Source organism: Corapipo altera, unplaced genomic scaffold (genome assembly GCF_003945725.1).
Source record: "Corapipo altera isolate COAL_440 unplaced genomic scaffold, ASM394572v1 61411, whole genome shotgun sequence".
Lineage (NCBI taxonomy): Eukaryota > Metazoa > Chordata > Aves > Passeriformes > Pipridae > Corapipo > Corapipo altera.
The window spans coordinates 3,870-30,411 of record NW_020884875.1 but is presented as its reverse complement, the minus strand read 5'-3'; the positions used below and the strand labels follow the sequence as shown (position 1 = coordinate 30,411).

At 55.5% G+C, this 26,542-nt stretch overlaps 5 protein-coding genes across 6 annotated transcripts in view; 1 reads left to right on the top strand and 4 right to left on the bottom strand.

The window, feature by feature from the left end:
* The first annotated feature begins 51 nt into the window (after positions 1-51).
* CREB3 (cAMP responsive element binding protein 3) lies at positions 52-7,480 on the top strand. Of its 2 annotated transcripts, none has more exons than XM_027634357.1 (11): positions 52-138; positions 910-1,362; positions 2,031-2,168; positions 2,251-2,503; positions 2,718-2,830; positions 3,024-3,116; positions 3,663-3,769; positions 5,105-5,173; positions 5,325-5,409; positions 5,539-5,620; positions 6,055-7,480. In XM_027634357.1, the coding sequence occupies exons 3-11, from the start codon at positions 2,031-2,033 to the stop codon at positions 6,393-6,395; spliced, it is 1,281 nt and encodes a 426-aa protein (XP_027490158.1). In that variant the 5' UTR covers positions 52-138; positions 910-1,362; the 3' UTR covers positions 6,396-7,480. The 2 variants fall into 2 exon arrangements, with proteins under 2 accessions (XP_027490158.1, XP_027490159.1); XM_027634358.1 differs by lacking the exon at positions 52-138 and adding an exon at positions 195-295.
* A 3,020-nt stretch (positions 7,481-10,500) lies between these two features.
* On the bottom strand, positions 10,501-12,167 carry LOC113943072 (avidin-like). Its single transcript, XM_027634362.1, has 4 exons — positions 12,073-12,167; positions 11,336-11,546; positions 11,098-11,230; positions 10,501-10,655 (listed from the first exon to the last, which is right to left on the bottom strand). The coding sequence occupies exons 1-4, from the start codon at positions 12,142-12,144 to the stop codon at positions 10,622-10,624; spliced, it is 450 nt and encodes a 149-aa protein (XP_027490163.1). The 5' UTR covers positions 12,145-12,167; the 3' UTR covers positions 10,501-10,621.
* A 1,916-nt stretch (positions 12,168-14,083) lies between these two features.
* On the bottom strand, positions 14,084-16,240 carry LOC113943070 (avidin-like). The gene is made up of 4 exons (XM_027634360.1): positions 16,169-16,240; positions 15,091-15,304; positions 14,541-14,661; positions 14,084-14,255 (listed from the first exon to the last, which is right to left on the bottom strand). The coding sequence occupies exons 1-4, from the start codon at positions 16,238-16,240 to the stop codon at positions 14,156-14,158; spliced, it is 507 nt and encodes a 168-aa protein (XP_027490161.1). The 3' UTR covers positions 14,084-14,155.
* A 4,338-nt stretch (positions 16,241-20,578) lies between these two features.
* LOC113943069 (avidin-like) lies at positions 20,579-22,716 on the bottom strand. The gene is made up of 5 exons (XM_027634359.1): positions 22,613-22,716; positions 21,601-21,714; positions 21,280-21,493; positions 20,808-20,928; positions 20,579-20,726 (listed from the first exon to the last, which is right to left on the bottom strand). The coding sequence occupies exons 1-5, from the start codon at positions 22,685-22,687 to the stop codon at positions 20,693-20,695; spliced, it is 558 nt and encodes a 185-aa protein (XP_027490160.1). The 5' UTR covers positions 22,688-22,716; the 3' UTR covers positions 20,579-20,692.
* A 2,659-nt stretch (positions 22,717-25,375) lies between these two features.
* LOC113943073 (avidin-like) overlaps positions 25,376-26,542 on the bottom strand; it is a 1,708-nt gene continuing 541 nt past the window's right edge. The window contains exons 2-3 of the mRNA XM_027634363.1: positions 26,220-26,430; positions 25,376-25,778 (exon numbers count right to left, since the gene is read on the bottom strand). Of these exons, the coding sequence (XP_027490164.1) occupies positions 25,654-25,778; positions 26,220-26,430 (336 nt within the window). The 3' untranslated portion in view covers positions 25,376-25,653. The remainder of the gene's footprint in view (positions 25,779-26,219; positions 26,431-26,542) is intronic.

Sequence of the window (26,542 nt, the reverse complement as noted above, 5' to 3'; positions counted from 1 at the left end):
CCCCCCCCCTTGCCCCCACCCCACCCGACCAATGGGCGCGCGCGACGTTAGCGCGGCCGGACGGCGCCGGCGCGCGCGCGCGGCCCGCCGGGAGGAGAGTGACGTCATCGCCGGTGCGTTGGAAGCGGCGGCGCCGCGGTGAGGGCCGGGAGGGACTGGGGTCGGCACTCGGGGGGAAGGTGGGGGGGATAGCCGGGAGCCCGGAGTCCGGAGCCCTGCGGGCAAGGGGCCGGGGGCGCAGCGGTCTGGGGGTCACGAGTCCCGGGGGGTGGTTCAGGAGGTCCGGAATCTGGAGGTCAGGAGCCCGTGGTCCCAGGTCATGGGCTGTGGTGTGCGGGGGTCTGGGGTCACGGCTCACTCACGGTTCCGGAGTGTGGGATCTAGTCGGGTGGTCAGGGGTTCCATGGTCCGGGGCTCAGGGGTTTTGGGCTCCCTGGCTCAGGAGTTTGGGGTCCGAGGCTCAAGGGTTCGGGGGTGAGGGGAGCTGGGGGATAGCGGTTCGGGGGGCTCGGAGTCTGGGGTCTCGCCGCACGGCCGGGGCTGTGAGAAGTTGTCTTCCCTAGAGTGGGTCTCCAGGCGAGGGGAATGGCCCCTGCGCTCCAATCACCGTCCCGTCTGATGCAACCTGCTTCTTATCCCATTGTTCTTGTCCTGCCCATGCTGCCTGCCTGGCGCACACTTCCTGCGGAGAAACCCCTCCACGTCTTTGGAAGCCCTGGGCCCTGGCACTGCCATTCCTGGCTCTGCCTAGCTCCCCTTCCTTTTGCTGCTCCACTTTCTGCCTGCAGCCCTGCTCAGAGGCAGCCGTCACAGCAGCCCTGTGGCTGGGGACTGCCCTGGCTTTCTGGTTTTGGGTGGGGTTCCAGGTGGTTTTGGTGATATTATATTTTTTCTGGTTTTGTTTTTTAGGCTGTGACGCCTGACACCTAGATGTGAAAGCCTTAGCGGTGCTAATGGAGACATGCAGTGCATGCCCACACTTCGACGGCATGAGCAGAGCTTTGGCTCAGGCGAGCCGGCCGGGCTGATCCCGGCCCAACTGATCCTGGCCCAGCCATGCCCTCTGTGACAGCCATGCCAGGCTGCATCTTCTCAGGGACCGAGGCACCTGGGCTGTGTCTGATCCAGAGATAACAGCAGCAGCCTGAGCTGGGACCAGACAGCTGAAGTTGCTGCAGCCGCACACGTGCACAGACACCAAGGCAGGGTTTGACTGCAAGTCCATCGTTCTGTCTTGTCAGCTTCTGTGGCTCCCTGAGCCCCCTGAGCTCTGCTGCTGATCTCCCTGTGAGCAGGGACACCTCTCCAAATTACTCCTCAGGGCTGAAAGACCCTTTATCAGCGTCTGACCTCTTCAACAAGGTAAGGAGCATTATACTTTCAGCCTAAAAGTATATCGTGTAACGTTTATATATATCCAACTATTCGTTAATTATTACAAGTGTGTTAAATAGCGGAGTGTTTGACAGCTGCCTGAATTACTAAATCGTCATTCAAGTCTTTGTATATCAGTCATTAATTATTTTTCAGTGATTGCTTAATCACCATCTGATTACTGTTTAATTTCTCTCAATCATTGATTACTTAGAATTTGATTATCATTAATTATTAGCAAAGTCCCTTTAGTTAACCCCTCAGCATAATTCCCTGTGACAGGAGGCTGTCCCTGTTGGCTACACGGTGTGGTATTTGGCACTTTTCGGCCTCTGTGGAATAGCAGGATCTTGCATGCTTTCCATGCCAGAAAGTCTGGGGCTGTTTAGCTTTTCCTCTCCTTCCTGCAGGTTTTTTGTTCTGGGTGGAACATGGCTCCTATGGCTGGGTCCCAGCAGCTCAGTGGGGAAACTGGCATGTAGGGACCACCAGTTGAGAGCCTGTTGAGGAAGTACTTGTGGACAGGTCATCACTGCAGGGCCCTGACAGCTGTTGACATTGCATGAGGAGACTCTGTCTGTAGGGACTGAGGGGCACCTCGAAGCAGTGCTGGTGTCTCTCCTTGTGTCTGTGCTCACATTGGGTGTCCTGCTCAGATGTCATGTCCAGAGGGACTGGATGCCCTGGCAGACGTGGATCTGCTTGACTTTCTCCTGAACGATGATGCTTCCTGCCCTGAAATCCCAGAGGAGCAGAATGGTCTCCTGGAAGACTGGGTCCTGCCAACGCCTGAGGTGAGTTCTCTGGGAGAAATCACTGCTGAGTTGAGGTTCAGGAGGTTTGTATCCTTGCTGAGTAAAAGCTGTTCCTCTGCAGCTCCTGGACAAGGAGATGGATGACTTCATCAGCTCACTGCTGAGCCCCTTAGAAGATGAACCAGGCATGCTCGATTATTTGCCTGCCAGCAGTGACAGCAGCATTTCTGAGGATCAGCGTCTGTCCCCTTTCCCTGGCAGCAGTTTTGCCAGCAGAGACATTGTGCAGGTTGATCACAACTATTCTCTCCATTGGCCTGTGCTGGAAAGCGTGAGGTCTGACGTGGCAGAAGGAGATGTTACTATTGAGCTGGGTGAGTGATGTGTGTAGTCTCTTTCTGTCCTGGATACAGGCTGAAAAGTAGTCCCACGTGGAGATTTTTTTGGGTGGGTACCTGGCAGTGATGGAGAGAGCCAAGTTCAGAGGCTTTCTGTTACCATAAAATTGTGGGTTTGTGCTACCCAAAACTGGTTAATTAGGTGCTGCTTCACTAAGGCCCAGTACCTGATTCTCCTTTCCTTCCCCAGGAACATGGGTGGGTTTGGACGGCACAAGCAAGGCACTGGAACAGAGCTCTGGTTCCCCCATTGCTGTTGATGTGGATTCTGAACCTCAGCTTGTGCCTGGAGCCATCGTGCAGGTACTGACTGCAGTCTCCAGCCTTTGCTTTTGCTCACATCCCTTGTCTTCTGGCTTGGCTCCTGTGAGGCATATCTCTGAGGGAAATCATGATGCTGCTTTGGGAGAGCTGATCCCAGTTCTGTGTGTTTGCTGCATGCCCTCCCTGCCCTTTACTTTGCATTCTCAGCATGTGTATTTTTGCTGTTTTCTAGTCTGATTTCCCAGAGCTGGTCCTGACAGAGGAGGAAAAGCAGCTTCTGGAGAAAGAAGGCGTTACATTACCAACGTGTCTGCCGCTGACCAAAGTGAGTCCTTGCTAGAGTCAGACTTGGGTCACTTGAGTATGTCAGCTAGTGCAGGGGGTTTGAGAACACAGGACAGTGCCTTGATGAGAATATTGGTGTCCGGGTGCTGTGTTCAGGGTAGTGTCCATCAGGGCTGGGTGTCCTTTTCCTCCTTTCAAGTCCGGGGGTGTCCATGTGCACAGCAACTTCTGCTTTGCTAGTCAGGTGGATAAAAGACCAATGAAACCTGGCTGCTGTGACTCTCCACACTCATGACTGCTTGCAGGAGGCAGATACACCACAAATACCTCCAGCCCTGTGTTTTTTCTGACTAGTGGCTTGTGAGCTACATGTTTTTCATTTCCCTTTGGTCTGCTTCCCTTTTGCTACACCTTGGAAGCTGCTGACCACATCAGCAGGCCAGAGTTTGCCTTGCAGTTCATTCGGTGGTGTGGGAGGGACAGAAGACACAAGTATTCAGGTTCAACCCTGAGATGTGAGGGGGGGTTGGGTGGCGGTGATTGCCTGCACCCTGGGGTTGCTGTTAACAAGAAATGACCCTTGCAGGCTGAAGAGCGAATTCTGAGAAAAGTGCGTCGTAAGATCCGGAACAAGCAGTCAGCTCAGGACAGTCGTCGCAGGAGGAAGATCTATGTGGATGGCCTGGAAAACAAGTATGGGCACACAGCAGTGTCATTCAACACTGAGGGGATACATAGGCTCTTTTAGGGATCCTTGGCAGAACGATGATGGCACTAAATCATGGTTTCAATTACATTCTTTTTGAAATCTGATTTCTTGCTATGTTATGTGTGGCACAGCACAGAGTTTGTGGTTTAGGATGGCACAGGTTTTGTACAAGCAGAATCAATGTGGTCAGTCTATAAGCATTGTAATACAGGGTTTATTGTACAACTTAACTTACAGTTTCTAGTCACCTATATTCTAATGCAAGTTTTCTAATCACCCGCACCCTCTGCAGATCGGGTCAAATCTAAATATGTGGTTTTCTGTATCAATATAATGATCATAACATAGACTCAAAAATGATATCAAAGAATATGAGTCACTCTCTTAGTCTTGGGAGGAAACAAGCTATGGTGGAGGTGTCCCTGCCCAGAGGGATCCTGAGTCTTGCTGTCCAGCAGCAGCTCCAGTCCCAGTTCCCCCTTAGAAGTTGCAATTGCTTGATTTTGTGGACAGTGCACTCTGTGCTGTTGTGCTTCTCTGCTCTGTGACAGGACTGGCTGGGTGCCTGGGATCTTCAAGGCTGATGAGGGAAGGGAGTAACAGGCCTAGTGCCCGAGAACCTTGAGGTTGGCAGACAGAAAAAGAAGAAATCTATTTGGTTTGGTACTTGGTGCACAGGACCTTCAGGGCCTGATAACGATGGGATGGGAACAAATACTTGACCTGCTTGGTCAGAGAAAGTTGCTCCCCTTGTACATGGCCTTAGTTGTGCTGACCACATTACCAGGGCCAGGAGCAGGGGAACCCCGTCACAAGCCACTGTGCTGTTCTGCTGCTGGGCTCTTGCCACCCTGGGCAGAAAGTGAGGCTGACCCTGTGGGGCAACAGCTCTCTGCAGAGGGTTCAGAACCTCAGCACGTAGCCTGCCTGACTCTCTTATGTTTGGATATGGCCCAGAGCTTACTTTGTTCAAGCCAGGTGTCTGACCTGCCAGATCCAGTGTGTTTTCCAGGTCAGGCTAGTTTGCAGTACAGCCTGATGTCACAGATCTCCAGGGCTGATGTGTTGCTAGGAGGCAGCATCCTTAGAGTTTAGTCTGGTGCTTTTCTTAGGAATGGCCAGGGCTTCACTTGGTATGAGGTGTCTTCTCTCTGGGCTTTGCTGCAGGTGGTATGAGGTAGAGACCAGGACCAGTGTTGTCTGTCCCAGCCACCTGAAAGTGGTGGCTGATTACCTGAGGAGAGATTCTGTTGAAGTCCCTACTGTTAACTAACAAGACCTCTCTGTTTTACCCCATGCTGTTCGTCCTTCCTGGAAAGGGTGGCAGCCTGTACAGCTCAAAACCATGAACTGGAGAAGAAGGTGCAGCAGCTGCAGAAGCAGAACATGTGAGTTCTTGTCGGATGTGGCAGGAGATGTGGTGGGGAAGGCTGTTCATTTACTCAGGACTGTGACCTGTCCCTGGCTGCAAAGGGGGGGGAAATCCTGCAGCTCTTGGCTCAACTGCTGTGCTAACCTGCACTGCCTGCTCTCCTGCAGGTCACTGCTCAGGCAGTTGCGGAAGCTGCAGGCCTTGGTGAGACGATCCACCCCGAAAACCATCAGAAGAAAAACCTGCACAATGGTAAGTGGTTTCAGCCCCGGTGTTGTAGGAGGGGGGATTCTGATGTCCTTACAAGTTTGGGAGAGAGGTGTTTGTTGCAGCCGGTGATGCCTATCCATCTGAGATCTGTGCTTATCTTTCTGTTTCCAGATCGTGTTTCTGTCCTTCTGCCTCATTCTCTCCCCCAGCATCCGCTCATCTGGGAGCACAGAGCCACAGCTGGAGCCCAAAGGTGAGTGCCCGGATGGGGGTTGAGGTGTGGATTCAGGTGAAGCGCTGCCCTCCAGGTCACAGCACGTTCCTCAGAGACGGCCTGAACTCTGAGGCACCTACAACTCAGCAGCCCCTTGCCTGGGGCAGCCACTAGGTTTGGCTTTCATGTCTCACCCAAGCTGTGGACTGTATCTCAGCCCTGTTGCAGAGGGCTGCCTGGAAGCAGGGCCCTGGGCCAGGGGTGGTGCAAGGACTGGGGAGATCTGGTCCCTCTTGGAGCACAAGTTGTGCTTGTGCCTGACAGCTGTGCAGCATCCTCTCCCCGCCTCCCTTGGGAGGAGGAAGCCCTAGTTGAACAGTTTTTCCTCGCTCCTGGGCTTTGTGGTGGCTCTGTGCTTGGAGCTGGAGGATTGGAGGCTGGAAATGACGGAGCTGGCTCTACCTGTCTTACAGTGCTGTCACGGCAGATCCGCGAGTTCCCGAACCAGGGAGCACCTGATATGCAGCAGGATACTGAGCTGGAGGGCTTCAGCCTAGAGCCTGGGGACTCCTCACTGTCAGGCAATCTCAATCAGTCATGGGAAGAGGGGCAGAGACCACTTGACCCCGATCTCATACCTTTCAACAGCAACTCATCTTCTGATCCCCCGGCAGCAGCAGGCTCCGAGCTGGGCCCACCCCAGAGCGACCCTTTGCCAGCAGCGGTGCTGGTGCCGTGGAAAGCCAAGGGTCAGGAGTGGGTGGAACACCCTGACAGAGTTCTCATCCAGCAGCACCATGCCAACGAGATGTGACCAGTGCTGCCTCCTTGGGGTGATGCTGGGCACCCCACGGGGCAGGGACAGAGCTGCATTAACATAATCTATCCAAGCAGTTTCTTCTGAATACTCTCCAGATTGGCAGCACCTCAGAGGGTTTACCAGGGAAGAATCATTCTGACACCATAGCAGGGCTCCATCTGAGACAGGACAGGAAATTCTGGAAACTTCACTATGGCTGCTGATGTGACTTGCAGCCTGGAGTGTATCTTGTGGCTTGTGGGGATGGGCTGTGATGTGGAGGGTGAAGGCGATCGGGCCTGAGGCGCCCGTGCTTGGTTTGACTGGATGCACTTCATGGTGGAGGCCACTGGCCTGCTTCTTCCCTGCCCAGGTGGAAATGAACAGGCACCTCTTTACTCTGTGTGGTGGCTGCATGCATCTGTCCCACCTCCCTTCCCCTTAATCCTGCAGTGTTGCCTGATTTCTAGGTAGTGAGACCTGACCTTCAGTCCCCTCACAGGGAGTGGTCCTGCCTGCCACTGCGACAGACCCTGTGTGTCGCCTGTTCCTGCTAGCTTTTGAGCCATGGCCACAGCTCCCAGCCTGGCTAGAGAAGGTAATGTGGAGTCCTTCCTGAGCCATGTGTGCTGTTTGCCAACTGTAAGGGCTGAGCCTTTCATCTCCTGCAGGCTTCTGGGCCTCAGGGAGCTGGCATACCTTGAGCCAGACTGCTGAGGCAGCATGGACAGCGAGCAGCAGAGATGCTTGCTCTTGAAGGCTTTCCTGGCCACAGGATGGTTTCAAAGCCATGTCCTCGTGTGCCCAAGCCTTGCTGTGCTGGCTGATGATGCAGTGAACTGGTTCTGGTTGCTCCCCAGGGCTGAGCAGAAACACTTTGAGCTGGTGAACGGTATCTTTCCTGAAGTGCAGCTTAGTGGTGCCTGTAGATCAATCTCCTCATCCGACTTCAGGACATTTCATAGAGTCATGTAGAATGGTTTGGGCTGGAAGAGACCTGTAAAGGTCATCTAGTCGTGTTCCCCCTGCAATAAGCAGGGACATCTACTGGATCAGAAAAATAATAGCTTCCTTATTAATAAAGTCTAAATAAATACTAATGGTGTGTGACTGTGTCCTCTGCGCTTGTTTTGGTAAGGTGCTGGACTGCTGGGTGAAGGCTGAGGACTGCACCTTGGGCTGGGGGCCTTGTGGGAGGAGCCCAAAGGAGGCCGGGGTGATAACTATCACAGTCTGTGTGGGGGAATGTGTGCTGCCTTCCCTTCCCGTGCCTGTGCGGAGGGGCTTGTTGAGGGTTTACAGGGCTGTTGCTCTGCTCTCACCCCTCTTCAAGGGTACAAAAATGCTCTTTGAGAAAAATGTGTGTGGTGGGCACGAGGCGCACCCGAGCCCGCAGCACCGCGGAAGCAGCAGCTTCCCTGATAAGGAAGCGCGGGGAGCCGGTGCTGGTGTCATCCCCCGCCGCTGCTTTCGTAATGGGGAGCTGCACAATTGAAGGAAGTGGAGCAGGGGCCAGGGTGCTGCAACAGCCCTGTCCCCTCGGCTGCTCGGGGCCACCGGGAGGGCTCTGCCTGCTGCGGGGTTGCTAAATCCGGGCTGGGTCCTGGGTCTGGCTAGTGCCTCCCGCTGGGTCCACGGGAGGCACTAGCAGACCCTGAGGTCAGGCTGTGGAGCCCAGTGTGGGGTTTGGGGGCATGGGAGCCCCCAAGGCTGTGGGTGAAGGAAGCTCCATGCTTGCAGCCCCCTCGGGAAGCAAAGGGTGCTTGTGCTGGCAAACGAGATACAGAGCTGAATGTTGTGTCTCTACCTGGGGAGGAGAGACTCACCCAGGGGTCTGTTTCAGGACAGGCAGCAGCAGGGTCCCAACAGTGTCAGGTCACAGTTTGGTCCTCTGCCTGGGGCTGGCAGCCCTCAAGGATCTCCAGGGAATCACTAACCCTTTTATGCCCAGGAGCTGTGCATGGGATCAGGAAGGTTTGGGGCCCCATCCTCACTTTAGTTTCATTTTTTGCAGTTCAAGGCTGCAGTGTGTAATGCCCATCCCCACTTTAGTTTCACTTTTTGCAGTTCAAGGTCAGGGTGAGTAATGCCACTGGTGTCACATGTGGTCCCTGCCCCAGCACTAATCAGTATTGAATGAGTCATCGGAAGTAATACATGGTGCTGTTGCCAGTGAAGTAGGGAGCAGCCTCTGGAGCTGGTGTTTGCCTGAGGGTGATGCGGTCAGTACAGCTCTCTGCATCAGTCAGGCTTGCTTGGCCAAGTATCAGGAAGGGAGATAGCTCTGGGAGAGAGGGCAGGGAGCCAGGAGCTGGGAGTTTTAGGGATGGCTGCTCCACGGTCTCAGCCCATGATGACTGAGGTCCGGTATTTTTCATTGCTTTCCCACACTGAGCAGCTCTGAGCTTGTGAGAGGAAGGAAGCCCAGCCTGGACCTCATGCCTTGGGTTAAAGGGCAGCGATGATAAAAGTGCCCATAATGAGCTTTTCATCCAAGGATCTTGTTACATCAAGTAGAGGAGCAGGAGGCACCTGGTATTCTTGCCACCCTCCTCCTCCTCCTTGCTGCAGATCCTCTCTCTTTTTTCCTTGCATGCTGCAGGGATCAGAGCATAGGCTGTGTGTGCATCAGCACAGAACATGCACACACATAGCCCTGCTCTGCTTTAGGTCAGTGTCATGGTCCCTGCTTACCTTCCCTGCTGTGTTCCCTCTGTTATGCCCAAGGTCAGCCTGTATCTCACTCATGTCCTGGCAGGTGCCTGTGTTTGCATTGTGAGAGCACGCTGACAGACTGGAAACATGAGCTCTTCAGAGCAAAATATTCCTCTCAGCCCTTGGCACGTCCCATATGGGTGTTGCCAAATGGTTCTTTTTTGCTTGGTGACTCCTCAAGTGTCGGTCATGCCACCTCATTTCCACAGTAGTGATATACTGAAAACTGTGAAAACATGAAATGAAATTTGCCTCCTATTGCTGAGGAAGGCCTGGGCTGTGTAGTGAATACAAAACACTTCCTGATCATGGCTTTAAAGGAGTCAGGTTTCTCCCCTATTTTAAATGAATCAGGGTTTCTCATAGAGGTGGAAATTTCAGTCAATAGCAGAAATAAAACATACCCTTCTTTTCACAGGAAATCTAAACCCTGTGTCAGCATCAATCCTATTTTTATCCACTAGCACCAGCTGCTGGATATTGGTGGAAACAGAAAAACTAGCAGAAATATGAAAACTGGTTAAAAAAGCAGATGGAAATACAGCAATGGAGCCACCACCTCCCTCCAACTCCCACAGCTGGGCACCTCAGCCTTGAGCCTGTTGAACCCCCAGGTCCCAACATAACCAGGGAGTTATGCTGGGACCATTTTGGCAAGATGTCCAAGGCAGAAGGAAGAGAGGTTGGGCTGTGTTTCCCCAAAGGAACCCAGCCAACGTCATATGCACCCTTCTTCCCCTCTCATTCCCTGATTATACTTGGACACCAGGGTCTTGGCTGGAGACCCCCACCTGTGCATTGCTCAGAGGGCACAGCCGTGCCAAGGAGTGTCCTGGGGCAGGGCATTTGGGAGCTTTCCCCAGACCCGGAATGGGAGGGCAGTTGGCAGCCGGCCACCGCTGCGCATCCGCCGGGGCTGGGAACGGGAGGCTGCCGGCTCTGCAAAAGCCATTTGCAACCGCCCCGTGCGTTCGGGCACCCGAGAAACTTCCTCTGCTCTGCTCGCATGGGGAAGGCTCTGCCTGGAGCCTGCCCTGCAGCCCTTGGACATGCTGGCCACGGCAGCACGCCGAGGCTGTGCCTTATCCTGCTGCAGCCCGGTCACAGCCCGGTTTGTTCCCCATCGCTGGGGACATCTGGGAGTGACACCGAGGAGCGTGTTACCCACAGCACAGCAGCAGTTTGGCAGGCACAGTACTGCTGCACACCGGCAGGGAGGGGACATGGGACAGCCCCCATCCCCGGGGACCCTGCTGCCCTCAGCCGTGCGGCACGAAGGGGAGGGGGGGGGGTGGCTGTGGAGCGAGACAAAGCCCACACGTTTGAGGCAAGGCAGAAAACAGAGCCAAGCCCTGCATATCCACAGAAACCCTTTATTTTGCATCTTTATTTTGAACTTGCCTGAGAAAGCGTGAACCTGTGGGCTGAGAGCTGCTCAAGTGCAGCACGTCAGTGCGAGCAGAGTCTGCCTGTGAGAAAAACTGACTCCTTGCAGTATTGAGCCTCCTGGATTTCCCCACTTGCAGTTATTTTATCCGTGTGAAAATGCCGGTGCCAACCCTGCAGAAAACAGCAAATCACTGTGCTCACCCAGATGGGGTCACCTCTGCTGAGGAGGGTACAGAGGGGAAACCCAAGGGGAGGGTTGTGTTGACCACAGGGTGCTGGTTGAGTGAGGTACTCTAGGCTCCAGCAGCCTGTAGCCGAGGCTGCACCAGGTGCTGGCACCTTTTCCTCTTCTCCTGCTCTTGAGAGTCGAAGGAGACCCTCCTGGGTGGGGAGACCTGCTGTGGCCAGACCCTATCCTGGGGTCACCCTCCCTGAGGCACTTCTGGCATGCAGGGGGATGTTAGAGGGATGCTCCTTATCCCCTGCTCGGCACCAGTGACAAACCCATTTAACCCTCCTGGTCCTGCCATGCTTCATCCCAGGGTATTTCTCCCTTCTCCAGCCTGGGGAGCAGGAGAGCTTGGCACAGCAGTGGCTGGGACCCAGCACTCACCAGGTGGCTTTCCAGTCCTCAGCAGGACTGTTGGTTGCCTCTCGCTGGAGCCACAGGGCGTGCAGGATCTCCTCCCCATTGCTGCCCACGTAGCACTGGCCCAGAAAGACGGTTGTCTGGGCTGTCTCTGAGTCTGGAAGGATTTGAAGCTGCATGAGTCAAGCACTGAGACACAAGGCCATTGCTCTGTGTCCTGCTGGCATCCCTGCTACCAGGTGACGGCCCCCTTCCCACCTACCTTGGAGCCGCCAGTGCACGGTGAAGGAGAAGATGGGCTGTGGGACTAGCCCCGCATCTTGCTGGGACCCCTCCAGTGGCAAGGTGAGGATTTCAGAGTCACCAGTGGCAGATCCTGGCAGGTAGGACCCAGAGAATCTGCCGTCCTTGCCGAGGGGGGACACGACCATCCGGCAGCCGGTGTCGCTCTGCCATGACCCGGAGAGGAGGCACTGCAAGGACAGCATGAGGGTTGGGGTGCCTGGGCAGGCAGGGGACATCCTGCTCCCAGCCCACCACCCTAGCTGTTCCCAGGAATGCCTGCAGCACTGGGTGGCATGCCACAGACCCGGTGTGCCACTGGCATCGTCCCCTCTCAGTGTGAGTGCCATGCCTTAGCACTGGCTGCCTTCAGCCCAGGTGCTGCTTGGTGTGGTTTGATGCAAGGAGAGCAGGTCCTCCTCATGCTAAATCAGCAGGTGCGCTGCTTTCCTTGCAAGCTTGGTGGGAAAACAGGAATTCTCTAGGACATGGCTCTGTTTGCCTGTTTCTGGATGATTCCCACAGTGAGGGTCATCCCTGTAGGAGTGGTCCCTCTCTCCCAACCTCACCTCAGCTTCCCTCAGTGCTGCATAGTGCTGGTCCCACCAGCTCCAGCAGCCCGGCCCTGACTCCCTCTTGAGCTCTGCAGCCCCAGCAGCATCTTGGGGGTCTAGCAGGGTGCCAGCACCCTGTCCCCACTGTCACCCATCCCCATACCTTCCTCTCTGCAGGGGCAACAGGTGCTGCCAGGGCCAGGGTGAGGATCAGGGCAAAGGCACTGCTCTCCATGGCCACACGGCTGCTGAGGGCCCGGCACAGCTCCCCCCAGCGCTGCAGCCCGGCCCCCTTTATAGGGCTGTAACCGGAGCCCCACCAGCACCAGGCTGGCAGCCTCGGGGTGAGTGGCCTGATGTCAGGCTGCCCGGGACAGGCAGGGAGGTGAGGAGGTCTACATGACCTGGTCAGTGCTGGAGGAATGCAGGGATGAGCACGGTTTGCAGAGGGGTGGGTGCACAGGCGTTTCATGAGGCACTTATAGCAACCTGGAAAAGGCCAATACCTTTCATGGGTATCCACCTCCTGTGCATGCAGGATGTAAATTGTCACCTGTTCAAACATTCACCCCCTTCCTACTTTGCTGGTGCCACTGCCAGAACAGGGCGTCACCCAGGTGGTGCCTGGCACGGGCCAGCTGCAGCAGCTGGCAGCGCTGCACAGGAGGGAAGACTCACCTTGACTTCTGCTCTAGCAGCAATAACATTTCCCCGGCATATTCTGCATGTCAGCTGCTGATTGCAATGCTTTTGCTTTTACTTTACTGGGAGTTAGAGGAAGAAGTAACCACAGTGAGATACTGAGGTATCTCACATCTAGTGTGTTTGCTTAATACACACGGTATGATAACCAGCATTGTATTCACACCTTTTCCCTGTATTTGCTGTTCTAAAGGGCTTTGGATGTACAAAATGCAGCTTGCACTGCCCCTGTGTTCCTGAGCCATGTCTTTGCTCTCTGCGATGCCTGGAGCAGCCATGGGGCTGTAGGTAACTGAAAATTCAGGTGGGATTCAGCAGCATCACTCTGTGCTCTTTCCAGGTCAGCAGTACTTTGGGCACTGGATGGCAGCAGGGCTGCAGTGTGCATACGGGGGTGGGGAGGAGTCCCCCCAGTGGGGTGGCATCTCTCAGTGCCCACCATGAGCCCTGGTGCACCCTGGCACCCAGCTGCTGCTGCTCAGCACATCTCCCTCTCATCCAGATAGCCCCAGAGGCCAGGGAAAACACCTCTCTCCTAACACATCCCTCCTCCTTGTTGCCTTTTTCTGTCCCATACGCATGGGCTTATCACAGGGGCCTCAGAAATCACCCAGGCGTTCCCTTGCTCTTGCCCTGGATGCTACGTTCTATTCCATTGGCCTGACACCAGTCCCTGCCTTTCTGCACTCTTTGGCAGGGACAAGCTGCCCTGTTAGGGGTGCCAGGGAAGTGGCAGGCACCTCTCTACGTCATGGCGCTGTGCTCTGGCCTTGCTGGGGCTGAGCCAGGCTCAACAGAATACTGCTGTCAACCCCAGGGCTGGAATATTTTTGTAACACTTCTGCAAGAGGTTTCCTCTTCACCCACAGATCTGCCAAAACCTTCATGTCGAAAAGAGATGACTAAGTTTGAGAAGTGTCTGCAGAGGCAAATAGAGCAGCCCTGCCAAAATGCAGTGGTAGAGAAGGGTAAAATCCCTGGGTGTAACCCACAGGGATGGGATGGAATGGGATGGGATGGGTTGGGATAGGGGCTTTAATTTTTGCACATTTTACATGGGGTGCCACATAGCACAAAGGAAGCACTGAACCAATATCTCACCTCTACTGATACTCTACATCACCCAACCCTATGGAGCACAGAGGTACTGGAAAGGGTCTGGTGGGGGTGGATATGAGGCAGTGCATGGAAATCAGCTGGATTCAGGATGCTGCTACCAGCTCTGCTATCATCAAGCAGGCGGGGAGTGATGACATAGGGTGGAAGTTTGAGTTAAATAAGGTGGGAAGTGAGCCCAAGGGGGTGGATTAGTGGGATCAGGGAGAGATGTGGATGAGTGGGATCAGGGAGAGATGTGGATGTCCCTGGGGAAGGGCAATGGTGAGCCCTCACCTCAGCAGGGGTATCCATGGGGACAGAAAGGGTAGCAAGGGCAGATTTATAAAAAAGGCAACCACACTGGATGGTTTTTAAGTTTTATTTTCCTCTGAGAGGCAGGTTTTGCTTGCCTTCTTGGGGAGCCAGGCTGCAGCCAGATCATCCTATCATGGGGCTGGTGAAGACACATCCTCACAGGATGGGGACAAGCTCGGCAGGATCTTTCCTTTCGTGGTGCGTTTTCGTATGAAGACATTTCTGCCCACCCTGTGAGAAGGTGAGAGTTCCCCGTGGGATGACCCCACAGACACTGCCCACTCAGAGCTGCCAGTGCCATTTAGGTGTCCCTAAATGCCCCCCAGCTTTCCTCAAGCAGCTGCCAGGTGTCCCTGGGCAGGGCAAGCCCTTTACCAGGACACAGTGGCATCCCTGCTGCCAGCCCACACTGGGGGGGCTCCCGAGGTGGTCCCCTCACTCAGAGGGCTGCTCATCCTCAAGGGTCCTGGAGAGGGCCCCTCTGTGGGACTGCTACCCCCCATGTCCCCACACTACCTCGTGGCTTTCCAGTCCTCCTTGAGGGACCCAACGGCTTCACGCAGCAGCCATGTGGTGGTCAGTGTTTCCTTTCCACCCGAATCCACAAAGCACTGCCCCGCAAAGGCAGTGGTGGCATCTGGGAGGAAGAGTTTATTGGGAGATCTATGGGGAAACCAGCTGCTTCCTCTTCCCCACTGTCCTCCCAGAGACATCTGTGTTCCCACTCTAATGGCCACATATCCACCAAACCCACACAGCAGTGGAGGGGTTCCTGCCCTTCCCCTGTGACTCCCTCAGACAAGGCAAGGTCTGCATCACCTAATGGGGTCTGAACCCACTGTGGGCACCCCGAGGTGTCCAGCTGGGATGGGGGTGAAGATGATGGGTGAGGAGAGGCTGTCCTGTGCAAGCCCAGCATTGCCCCTTAGCCCCACATTGGGCAGGCACTGCTTAGCTGCGTCAAAACATCACCCAGCAGAATTCCTGGCAAAAGGGAATTCCTGCTCGCTGTCTACGTGGCTCTCAGTTACACTGCTGTACCATCTCCTGGTATTCCAGTACTTACTAGAGAATTTGTCCCAGCGTACGGTGAAGGCAAAGGTGGGCCAGCCCCCCTCACCAGGCTGCTGCTGGATGCCCTTCAGAGGGGAGATGTGGGCACAGCCACCAGAGAGAGTGACCCGTGTGAGGTATTTTCCCTGGAAGTCCCCGTTGTCCCTCAGTGCTGAAATCTCCATCAGTGAGTCCTGCTCGTTCCTCCACAGCCCGCTGAGCTGGCACTGAAGTGATAGAGCCACACCCTCCCAGTCCCCGCACACGGCACAGAGGGGGACCCCATCCCTTCTGCTGCCCCAAAGCTGGAGCCACAAGCCCTGCTGCGGTTGCAGATGCAGTGCATGGCTCTCCCTGACCCCGGTTTGAGGAAATGCTCCCCCAGGGGGCTCCTGGATGCTGAGTGAGCGGTGGAGCAAGGTCAGTATTTCTCAGCCTGCTGGCAAGCACGGTGTGCTCACACAGACCCCATGAGAGGGAGTTACCTGTCTGCTGTACCCCTGGGCACAGACCCCATGGGAGGGATGCCCAGGGCACGGTACACCCAGACACAGACCCTGTGGAAAGCAATTCCCTGTGCACTGTACCCCTAGGCACAGATCTTGTGGGAAGGGATGGTCCCATGCATGGTTCCCCAGGCACCTATCCTATGGGAGGGCATGTCCCATGCATGGTGTCCTAGACACATATCCCATGAGAGAGGATGCTCCACGCACAGTGTCCTGGACACACAACCTGTGAGACAAGGTACCCCATGCATGGTGCCCCAGGACAAATATCCTATGGGAGGGGTTGTCCTGTGCATGGTGCCCTAGACATGTATCCCATGAGACAGGATGCTCCATACATGGTGCCGCAGACACAGACCCCACGGGAAGGGGAGGGAATGCCCTGTGGGAGTAAAGCTTCCTGGAGGCGATACCAGGTGGCAGGGGATGACCCGGAGATACCCTGCCCACTGCCTGGACGAGGTGCTTGCAAAGCTCTTCTGCTTGTCCAAGCCTAAAATGGCACTCAAGAGAGAACCCCTGGCTGCCCAGGCTGTGTCCCAGAGCCACATCTGCACACTCCCATTGTCACCCTGTCCGTACCTTCCTCTCCGCAGGGGCAACGTGTGCTGCCACGGCCAGAGTGAGGACCAGGATGAAAGTGCCCCTCTCCATGGCTGCGGGGCTGTGAAGTGCCTGGCACAGCTTCCTCCGGTGCCCTGCATCCCAATCCCCTTTATAGGGCTGTAACCGGAGCCCAGGCGGCAGCGGGCTGGCAGCCCCGGGGCGAGTGGCCTGATGTCAGCGTGCCCAGGACAGGTAAGGAGAGAGAGGGAGGAGGTCTGCGTGACCTGGGGATGAGCACGGCTGCTCAGAGAGGTGAGGACAGAGGGATGATTTACATATCCACTACCCAAGAGGATCTGCCAACCCGTTCCTTGCTCAGTGTTGGAGTCCTGTGAGCAGGCACGGCCTGACACTGCCCCGCTGCCACTGACCCAGTGCTACTACCCCAACGCCGGGCTGCAGCAAGCACAGTCTGACCAGCTCTGCTCCGCTGCACTGAAGGGTGGTGTGTCTGCCCACGGGGACACATCCCTGTGACCATTCCTTCCTGCATTATAAATGTCTGCTGCTGTTTCTAAGCTGTTTTTCCTCCTGGCTGCTCTGAGCTTTCCCTGGGTCTGGGAGCTGTGACTGTGACTGCAGCAGGAACTGTTGAATGAATCCCCCTCCTAAGTGCAGAAGGGCTTTTCTGGAAGATACGTAGATGTTGAAATTTGCTTGTCCCTGTGGGAGGGGATGCCCCGTGCATGGTGGCTCTGCAGGCATCATGGAAGGTGATGCCACATCCGTGGCGCTCTGAGGTTGGGCAGGATCCTGTCTGAGCCTTCCCACAGGGCCCCTAATGGTACGAGACTGTGCTGGGGATGTGCAGATGGCCAGGGGTGCTCAAAATGCCTGGCCTTTGCACAGGGACACAGTGCAGAGACACATTCTCTAAGATATCACTCCAGACAGGCGAATGAGTAGCTGCCCATGCTGCAAGGGAAGAGAGAGGTGGCATCTGGCTGCATCCAGGTCAGGAGAGACTTCTGTGGCCCCTGTCCAGTATACGGGATGAGATCTGCCTTCAGCATTCTCCTCATCTTTCCTGGGCTTAAAGACAGGAGGAAGGCTGCTCTTGTCCTCCTCAGGGAGCAGGATCTGGCAATACAATATATTCAAATGGTGCTTTGATTTTAATTTAAAAAGTATAGACCTGCCTTCAGCTCCCATCCCAGGGACTTTTCCCAAAAGTCCATGGGGTCCTGGCACCACTCTCCCTTTCTTGCTGCCCAGTTGGCTCCCAGCACTCACCTTCAGGGCTTGGTGCTCCCCTGTGGTCTCCATGCAGCACCCATGGGCACAGCCCCAGCACAGGGACAGAGAAGTGCCCTGTCACCCACCCACTGGCTTTCCAGTCATCCTCTGCCTGTCAGGCTCATCTTGCATGATTCATGTGCTGTTCAGCATTTTCTTTCTGTCCTCATCCATGAAGCATTGGCCTATGGAGGCGGTGATGGAGTCTACAGTTCATGAAAGGGTGGGGTGAGAAGGTGCTGAGGTGGGGCTGTCCCTCTTAGCAAACAGCTTACCTGTTTGTCAGTGGGAGAAGGCTGCTTGTAGATGGGTGATATTTTCCTCCTCAGCCTCCTGTCCTGCTGACACTGGGGGCATGGCATTGAACAGGCATGGGATATGCAGGGTGGGTGAGATGATCCCAGCTGAGACTGCATCCAGCTCTGCCCCACCCTCATCCTCGGCAGGACCTGACAGAGGTGGGGACCAGGAGGTACCACCAGCCACGCAGATCCAGTGTTGGGGATGGGTGAGCCCTGGGGACACCACAATAAGGCAGGCGACCGTCAAGGACACCATAAAGAAGGGTAGGAAGTTCTAGGGACACTGTAGAGAGAGGGGAGGGCTTGTGACACCAAAGGGAAAGGCAGAGGATCAAATAGGATAGTGGAGGGAAGTGCAGAAGAGCATCGGGGACATCACAGGAAGGGCAGGGAAACTCTCTGGACATTACAGTGGAGAGCAGGGGAGCTCTGGGGACACAAGATGAAGGCTGAGAAAGGAGAAACACCTGAAAAGCTCCAGTTAACAGTGAAGCAGAAGGTGGGTTGTCTGCATTGGTGACACCCAGACCTCATTTGTGATGGCTGTCACAGCTATGTGGTAGGAGCTGGTAAAGTTGCTGTTTCCATTCATGGCTGAGATGGCTTGTTGGAGCCCAGGTCACTGACCCAGTGCCCGGTCAGGGTACACTGGACCGGAGGGGACTCAGCACTGGTGCTGCAGCACAGCCTGGGTGTGGGCAGGGTGGCAGGAGTGAGTAACCCAGTGAGCCATAGAGGGGAATCTGGACCAACTGCAGATTCCTCATCCACCCAAGGGCTTATGCTGCAAAGTGGGATGAGCTCAGCTGTGGGTTGGGTAGGCAGAACACATGTGGAAGGGTGCCCTGGTTCTAAATGATCCCCAGGAAAAATTGAGAACATGGTCAAGGAGCTCCTCCATCTTCTCAGGATGACTGTCTGTGCTTGGCAAGGCTGCAGCTGGAACTGGGCTATGGAGAGAGGCGGAGAGAGCAGAGCATGACGTGCAGTCCTGAGCAGAGGACCATGCAGAAATGGTGGAGGGGATGGGAGCTATGTGTCCTTGAGTGACCTGGGAACTCTCTGCCTCCGTCTGCTTAGGTGGCACAACAGCTGCACTGAGATGTTGGGCAGCAAGATGTTCAGTGTTGAGACATTTGCAAACGGTCGACAGGAACAGCCCCTGCAGAAATGGTTGCGTAGGACAGTTTTCCGCATTGTGGTTAAGACATGCAAGTGCCGGAGGACTCCTGCAATGGTGACTCCTGCATTCTAACAGTGACTGTCTGTTTGAGGGATTTGTGCTGGGTTTGCAGACCAGTACTGTGAGCGGGTCTTCCAGCTGGGTAAAACCCAGTGCTGATGGATACCTAATGCTCATAGAGAAGCATCCTCAACCCTAGCCCCCCTCAGGAGCCTGCAGGTGCCACCTGACACACCATGTCTTATCACCTGCCACTGAGATGCTGGATGTGTTGCAGCCTTGCTGGTTGCCCTCATATAGGGACTGGCCTTGCAAACAGCTCTGCCAGCCCATGCCCACGGTATTTCTCAGCAGTACCGTGGCTGCCTGCAGGGGTTTGCAGGTTGCTCAAACTGTGGTCAGCACTGCTGTCTTGCTGGAGCACCCCAGGAATGCTGCACAGCCTCTGAGCAGTCTTGCTCTGGGGAAATATTGGTATAAAACCAGTAACAAAGTCAGGTGGATGCAGGATTAATGGGGTGCCCCACTGCTGAACTCGCCCTGCTTTGGAGGGAGAGCAGAGTCTCATGGTCCCTGTGCCTTCCACTTTCCTAACTCTCATTTTCCTCTAAAGCAAGTAAAAAGCTGTGCACTACATACATGCATAGCAGAGGGCTGGTGTAAAGTTGTTCAGGTCAGAAAGGCTGTAAGGGAACTGAAAAAGCTGGAGAAATGCCAGCGAAGCACTGAGAAGGGAACAGCAGCATCGCTCTAGAAGCAGAAGATGAACCCCAAGGGGAAAGATGTGAGAAGCAAACCACATGCAAGCCTGCAACAAGGCAGGCTAAAGCACAGAGCAGGTGGCAAACTTGCTAAAGCCACAGATGCTGTTAGCAAAGCTTTCCCACAGCATTTGTGGCAGGAAAGCCAGGGGAGCAGTGGGCAGTGGCAGTCCCAGCAGCTCAGTCCTATCCTTAGGCTCCTCAAATCCCAGGCAGTATGCCAGCTCAGGGCTTGCATCACTGTTCCAGGTTATTTTGAGAATCCACAACACAAGGACTAAGTTTCAGTTTCAGATCCAGAGCTGTTTCGTGGAAATAATTTTTTTGGCTGAAGGGGGTGTGTAAGGCAGCGCTGGCATGCACTGCCCATTTTGGTAAGTCACATAGTCCATCAGGCAGAGATTTGGGACTGGATTTGTAAGTCATCTGATTTCCAGTAAATCGCATGGTTTCCCTAGGAAGAGTTTTAGGACAGGATGTACTAAAGCTACTGGCACTGTGATGCTGGTACAGAGCAGTCCTTGACACTGTCCAGGAGTATAGACACTGCCAAGAACCCTCACCTGCCTGCTCGAGGGCTGTCTCAGGCCCAGGGGTCTCCCAGACATATCTCTGGGGTGCAAAAGTGCTCCCCAGCCTACCCTCCCATTACACTCATGAGGCTTTGAGCAGAAAAGAGCGAGTGCTGGTCACACTTAGCGTCAGAGGGTCACTTACTTTGGGGATGCACCATCCTGTTTGGGCTGAAAAAGGGGATTTCTAGGGGCCAGTCTCTTCCCAGAATAGGACAAAAAGAGTTTCATCTTGCACCCACCACAGTGTTTTAGCCCAGCTTTCCTGGGACATATCCACAAACTGCACAAGGTTTGGTTTAAATGAAAAATCTTTAATGTTTTATGGTACTTTTTGAAACATTTTTCTCCAGAGCTGATAACAACGGGGGATGCTGGTACACACTGATCCTGCTGAGGGGGCTCCTGTCTGCCAAGTCTGGTGAGAGTGAGACTTCTCCCTTCTTTCAGCCTGTCCGAATGAAGGTGTTGTGGCCGGTCCTGTGAGGAACCAGTAGCCCATTGGTGCCCAGCCAGCAGAGGGGTAGGAATCCCAGATGGACTGTGTGTGCTTTGGCTCACCTGGTGGCTTTCCAGTCACTGGGCAGGGAGTCGACCTTCTCCCGCAGCAGCCAAGAGGTCTCCAGGACCTCATTCCCATTGTCACCAGAGAAGCACTGGCCCACAAAGACAGCTGTGGAATCTGGAGCAGTGGTGGCTTTTAGCACCCCAGCAGGACCCCAGCTGATTTTGGAGCTTCACAAGCACTAGTGGACTTAATGCTCATGGAGCCCGAGTGTATCTAGATGGTTGTAGGGAAACGTTGCATGGGAGAGATATTGCCAAAGCAACTCTTGGTGCCATTTCACCCAAATAGTGTTTTGGGATGTGTCCTGCTGTCTGCAGACACCATCCACAGTGGGGAGGGATCAGGAAAGGACAGACGGGGACAGGAGAGAGAGCACAGGGACTGGGATGGGCATCGGGACATACATGAGCTCCCCTCCTCATCCCACTACCCCACCCACAAGCAGCCATAGCTGCAGCTACAGACCTGAAAACTTCTTCCAGTTGACAGTGAAGCCGAAGGTGCACTGCCCATCCTTGTCCAAGTGCTGGGAACCAACAAGGGGGGATGGCTGGATGGGTTTGTCAGTGCTTGACACGGCGGTGTGGTACTCGCCAGAGAAGTTGCCCTCACTGTCGACCTCGAACACGTGCATTTTGGAGCCCAGATCATTCTCCCACCAGCCGGTCAGGTCGCATGGCTGGGGACAGGCAGATGTGTCAGGGGGGCTGCCTGCACACAGCCCCTGCCCCGCAGGCTGTGCCCCCTGCCTGCACCCCCCAATTCCCATGGGATATTGTCACTCACCTTGCCACTCCCTGTGGGGCGTTTGTGCCAGCGGCTCAGCCGCCACCTGCTGTTGGTTGCCTCATTCTCAGTGGCCTTATTCTCCCTTGGAATCTTTGCTTCCTGGCAGAGGAACTTGGAAAAGAAAGAAAACACAGGTCAAGCCATGAACAGTGGCACTTCAGGGTGTCTCTGAAGCCCCGTGAGTGCCCAAGCACTTGTCTTTAAAAGACACAACTTATAAAGTCACTGTTATCTCAGCCGTGCCAGGAAGGTCAAAAGCTGGAGTAAGCTGAGCAAAGGGGAGAGGTGAAGAGGAAAAGCTAAAGGTGGGAGCCCTCGACTGGCAGGAACACAGAAAACATCCCCTACTGTAGCCCTGCCAAGTGAGCTGTGAGAGCCCAGGGTACATCTGTCCATGTCTGTGAGGACATGTGCAGTGCTCAGCACTCATGTGTGGCATGAGTGGGGAGCCCTGAGGTCCGTGGTGGGCTGTGTCACAGCCAGAGCCCTGCACATCCCATCTGCAAGGCTCAGCTTTCACTTCCAAGTACTGCCCGTCCTCTCCCATACTACACCTTCTCAGGCAGGGGTAAGTCACATCACTGGGGCAGGGGCCCCATCCTTTCTCTGCCCCAGTTCACCTCCATGTCCCTCGGGGAGAAGTGCAGGGTTCCCACATGCGTGCCCCCTGCAGCAGGGAAGGAATCCCCATGTACATTCCTCTCAGAGACTCGGACAGTCCCAGAACATCCCTTCCTTCCTCGGAGCATCTCCCTCGTCAGGGGCGCCGTCTGTGTACCCCGTGGAGCAGGAGGTCCTCCAGCTGTCGGGGATTCCCTCCCCCCACCCCTGCAGATGGGGGGACGCGTGTCCCTCTCCCTCAAGCGCTGCAGCTCCCCCGTCATATCCCACCACCCCGGTGAGTCTCCTACGCGTGTCCCTCCCCGAGCTCCGGGACCCCCAGACGTGCTCCCACTGAGCCTCTCCCGGGGCCGAGTTTCCACTCGTGTGTCCCAGCAGAAGCTCTCACCTGGCATCCCGCCGCGGCCGCGGCCACTGCCGCCCCGACGGGCAGAGCGAGGACAGAGAGGAAGCGGCGGCTCATCGGGATGCAGCGGCGAGACCGAAAGTCGCCGTGCCAGTGCCGCCGGCGTGTTTTTATATCCCGAATCCCTCGCTGCTTTCCGGGAAAGCCCTGGGGCGGCACTTGCAGGAGGAACGGGGATGGGAATGGGGATAGGGACAGGGACGGGCATTGGAGGAGAGGAGGGTGTTGAAGAGGCACGGGAGTTGGGAACGGGGGTGGGAATGGTGACGGGGATGACGGATAATGGATGTGGATAGGGATGGGGACGAGGACAGGAACAGGAATGGGGCTGGAAGCGGGGGGGGGGGGGGGGGAGGGGGATGAGGACGGGGCAAGAATGAGGCTTGAAGATGGGGATGAGGGTGGGGATGGGGACTGGAATGGGTATGGGTAATGGAATAAGGGTGTAAATGGACATGGGGTCTGGAACAGGGATGGGAACAGGGATGAGTGGGAACCAGGATGTAGGAGGGATTGCGTGGGGCTTCCCACTGGCATCACCCAGTCTGGGGGACCTTAGCCCCATGTCTACTGGTTGAGGGCTGTGTCTGGGCTTCCACCCTGCCCCACAGGAGCTCCTGTACCCCAAACCACTCCCTGGTCACTGCAGAGGTTGGACAGAAGGACAGGGAGTCATGAGGTCTGGGCAAGGGTATTTGTGTGTGGACAGATGGTGACCTGCAGTGGGTGCAGGGATTTGGTAGATGAAGGAAATGAACCTGCTCCAACAGCAATAGGAAAACCCCAGGTGTTGTGGGCTGGAGGGGGGCAGCCCTGGTTGCACATACCAGACAAAAGCAAAAAGGCAGGATCAAATCAGGTTCAGAGTCAGGGTGTGGAGTGTTCAAGATAGCTTTTGATTGCAGTGTGGATGGCACTGCTGGTACTGGTTTCTTGTAAATGCTGCAGTTTTGCTTTCTGTTTCTTTGTTTAGCAAGTAGAATGCTTAGTTCCTCTCCTACCCCATGGGCTCCCTTCTTATGAGACCCTAAGAGACAAGGAATTTGCAGTCATGTGGGTAATGAAAGGACAGAAATGAAATCTTGTGCCCTGATCCTGCAAGGTTCTCCATGCCCCTGTCCCATCTTGGGCTCACCCACCAGGGCTCCCAGCCTCATCTTCCATTCCCACAGGGGTCCCAAGGCTTTGACCTTACAGACCATTCAGAGAAACCTTTGGGGACCCAAACAACCAGCTCTTGGTGCTACTGACAGCCACAGTGGGTGTTTGGAGAGAGGGAGTGTGAAAAGGAGACCATTATGGCCAGGGCAGTGCCAAGGACTCCAGTGTGCAATGGGGATGAACTGGGGACTGTGTGTGGAAGGCAGGGGTGAAGATGAGGGTGCAGGGGTGAGGATGAGGGTGCAGGGGTAAGGATGAGAATGCAAGGGTGAGGATGAGGGCACAAAGACAAGGATGCAAGGGTGAGGATGAGGATGCAGGGGTGGCTTTTGACCAAAAGCTGGACCACCAGGCACATCAACCAGTTGTACTCAGTATAAGCAACCCTTGGATAGTCTGTGCACACTTTGGGAGCTGGTGTGGTGCTAAGAGCAGCCTGAGAGCCCAGCAGGGAATGAGGGAGAGGAGTAGAGGCTGAGGAAGGTTTGGGAAGGGCAGGCAAACTGTGAGAGGAAGAGAGTGACCAACAGGCCCTGACACTTTCTCGGGGTACTGTGTGCTCCAAAATCCCTGCCCCATCCGGCAGTTGCTTCCCCCAGCCATCCTGCAGTCCAAGGCAGGCTCTGCACCTCTCCCTGCCCACACAGCCTCTCCCTCTGGTGCTCAGGAGCAGGAGCTGGGAGCTGCACAGTTCAGATTATGTAACTAATGAAACTTCATGAGTTGCAGAAATGATGGATTAGTGAGTTCCAGTCTCAGTCATATCAGTGCAAAGGGCCCCTGTTTGGTTTGTTCCCTTTCCTAATTAGCTGATAAAACAAAGTTTAAGGTACAGATGACATCCTGTGAATTTGAACATCAGAAAGGATCTGTACCCTGTTCCACCCTCTCACTAATCAGGGGACAGGCAAGTATTGGGAAATATATGCAGAGCTGTGCACATAGACCATGGAGCCCTTCAGCATCTGGCTTTAGCCACCCAGTCTACCCAGCAGCTTCCCCTGGAGCTCCAGTTCCCTCTCATGTTCCCTCCAGTATCCAGTACAGATTTTGGACCACGCCAACATGCCAGATTGCAATCTGTGGAGCCTGGCACCCAGCTCTCCCCTACATGTGCACGCAGCACCAAGCCCACCATCCACAGCAGAAGTTGGAAATGGAGGCAGAGACACAGGATGAGGCCAGGTGACAGTAGTGGCTTGCCAGCATGCAGCCTTCACCCTGATCCCTGGCTGTGGGGTATCCTGCTGCTCCACACTGGGGATGCTGCCTGGGGCCACCCACCACAAGGCCCCTATGAATCTCCAAATATGCATGGGCAAGAAGGCACCTGCTGAGGCCTGAAGCCATGGTCAGGAAGCAGAATTACCCAGCACCTGTACTTCTCCTGTCCCCCAGCCCTACCCCTCCCAGCCCCTCCATAACACTTCCCTCTGCTCCCCCAGTCACCACTCGTCCCCCACCTTGCTCTGCCCAGGGCCACAGAGTGGCTACTTGCATCCCAGGGACACATGGGGCACGGCTCTCTGCCAACTGGAGAAGGCTTTATTTGGCTCCATGTGTGGCAGCAGCAAGCTCTGGGAAGGGACAGCCCCATCAGCACGTTGCTGGGAGGCACTGGGAAGAAGCAGGGCAAGGGGAGGGTGTGTTTCCTGTGCAGGATGCTGGGAGCAGGCAGGAGCCCAGCCTGAGAGTGCTACAGTGGAGAGCCTTGGGGATGCAGAAGGACAGCAGGCTGCAGGCAGCTCTGGGCCCTTTTCCCATCACTTGATGTGGGTGAAGATGGAGGTGCCAACCCTGCAAGGAAGACATGTCAGGAGGAGGGGAGTGAGGGCTGTGGGGTGGGAGGGCCAGGACAGGGCTCAGCTGGTGGCTTTCCAGGTGTCCCTGTGGGATGAGACCTCTTCCCACAGGAGCCATGTGGTTTCCAGTGTCTCCTTCCCACAGCGATCCACAAAGCCCTGGCCTACAAAGGCTGTGGTGGAGTCTGGCAGGGGTGAGAGAGGCAGAGGGGGCTGAGGGCTTGCACCTCAAGACAGAGACACCTGGGCCACCTGATGTTGGCAGGCAGACAGACAGACAGACACCACGCAGCACATTCCCTGGACAGAGAGATGGACCTGCCTGCCAGATTGGCCAGATGGGATGACTCCACATCACCCGGACAGACAGATGGGCTCCAACTCTTCCATGTCCCTCAGACACACAGATGGACACCCCTGCCACCTTTCCCAGACAGACTGCCCCGCTACCCACCCCAGACAGGCACCTCTCCCATCAGCACATCCCAGGGTAGAAGCAAGTGTGTGTGGCCAGTCTGTGCCCACAGTCTGTGTCCAGTTCCTCTGGACGTTCTGATTGCTGTGGGGGACCAACTGGAGGGCTCCCCACTGCCAGCATGGGCAGGGGATCACCAGCACTGCTGTACCTGAGAACTGCCAGTGCACGGTGAAGCCGAAGGTGGGGTGTCTCTTGGCACCAGGGTGCTGCTGGGCCCCTTGCAGGGGTGACCCCAGGCTCTGCTTGTTGGTGACTGTCACAGCAGTGTGGTAGAAGCCCGAGAAGGTGCCGGCTGTGTTCAGAACCAAGAGGGTCATGTTGGAGCCCAGCTTGTTCCTCCACAGGCCCTGCAGGTCACACTGGGGACCGGGAGTTGTGTGGGTGCCTCAGGCACTGCTGAGCCACAGTCCCCCGTCCAGCCTCCCTGAGCAGTGGGAGGTGTGTCCCATGGCATGGCCCCTCCATGTGGCA

Bases quoted from the DNA above. Each gene is read 5' to 3' on its own strand.
- CREB3 (XM_027634357.1), top strand. From the start codon at position 2,031: ATGTCATGTCCAGAGGGACTGGATGCCCTGGCAGACGTGGATCTGCTT. The intron at 2,831-3,023 runs GTACTGACTGCA...GCTGTTTTCTAG, and splicing joins TGCCTGGAGCCATCGTGCAG to TCTGATTTCCCAGAGCTGGT. The intron at 5,621-6,054 runs GTGAGTGCCCGG...CCTGTCTTACAG, and splicing joins GCCACAGCTGGAGCCCAAAG to TGCTGTCACGGCAGATCCGC.
- LOC113943070 (XM_027634360.1), bottom strand. From the start codon at position 16,240: ATGGAGAGGGGCACTTTCATCCTGGTCCTCACTCTGGCCGTGGCAGCA. The intron at 15,305-16,168 runs GTACGGACAGGG...CTATCACTTCAG, and splicing joins TTGCCCCTGCGGAGAGGAAG to TGCCAGCTCAGCGGGCTGTG. The intron at 14,662-15,090 runs GTAAGTACTGGA...TCTTCCTCCCAG, and splicing joins ACGCTGGGACAAATTCTCTA to ATGCCACCACTGCCTTTGCG.
- LOC113943069 (XM_027634359.1), bottom strand. From the start codon at position 22,687: ATGAGCCGCCGCTTCCTCTCTGTCCTCGCTCTGCCCGTCGGGGCGGCA. The intron at 21,715-22,612 runs GTGAGAGCTTCT...TTCTTTTCCAAG, and splicing joins CGGCCGCGGCGGGATGCCAG to TTCCTCTGCCAGGAAGCAAA. The intron at 20,929-21,279 runs GTCTGTAGCTGC...CCACTGCTCCAG, and splicing joins CAACTGGAAGAAGTTTTCAG to ATTCCACAGCTGTCTTTGTG.
- LOC113943072 (XM_027634362.1), bottom strand. From the start codon at position 12,144: ATGGAGAGCAGTGCCTTTGCCCTGATCCTCACCCTGGCCCTGGCAGCA. The intron at 11,547-12,072 runs GTATGGGGATGG...CTGTCCTTGCAG, and splicing joins TTGCCCCTGCAGAGAGGAAG to TGCCTCCTCTCCGGGTCATG. The intron at 10,656-11,097 runs GTGAGTGCTGGG...TGTTTTCTGCAG, and splicing joins GAGGACTGGAAAGCCACCTG to GGTTGGCACCGGCATTTTCA.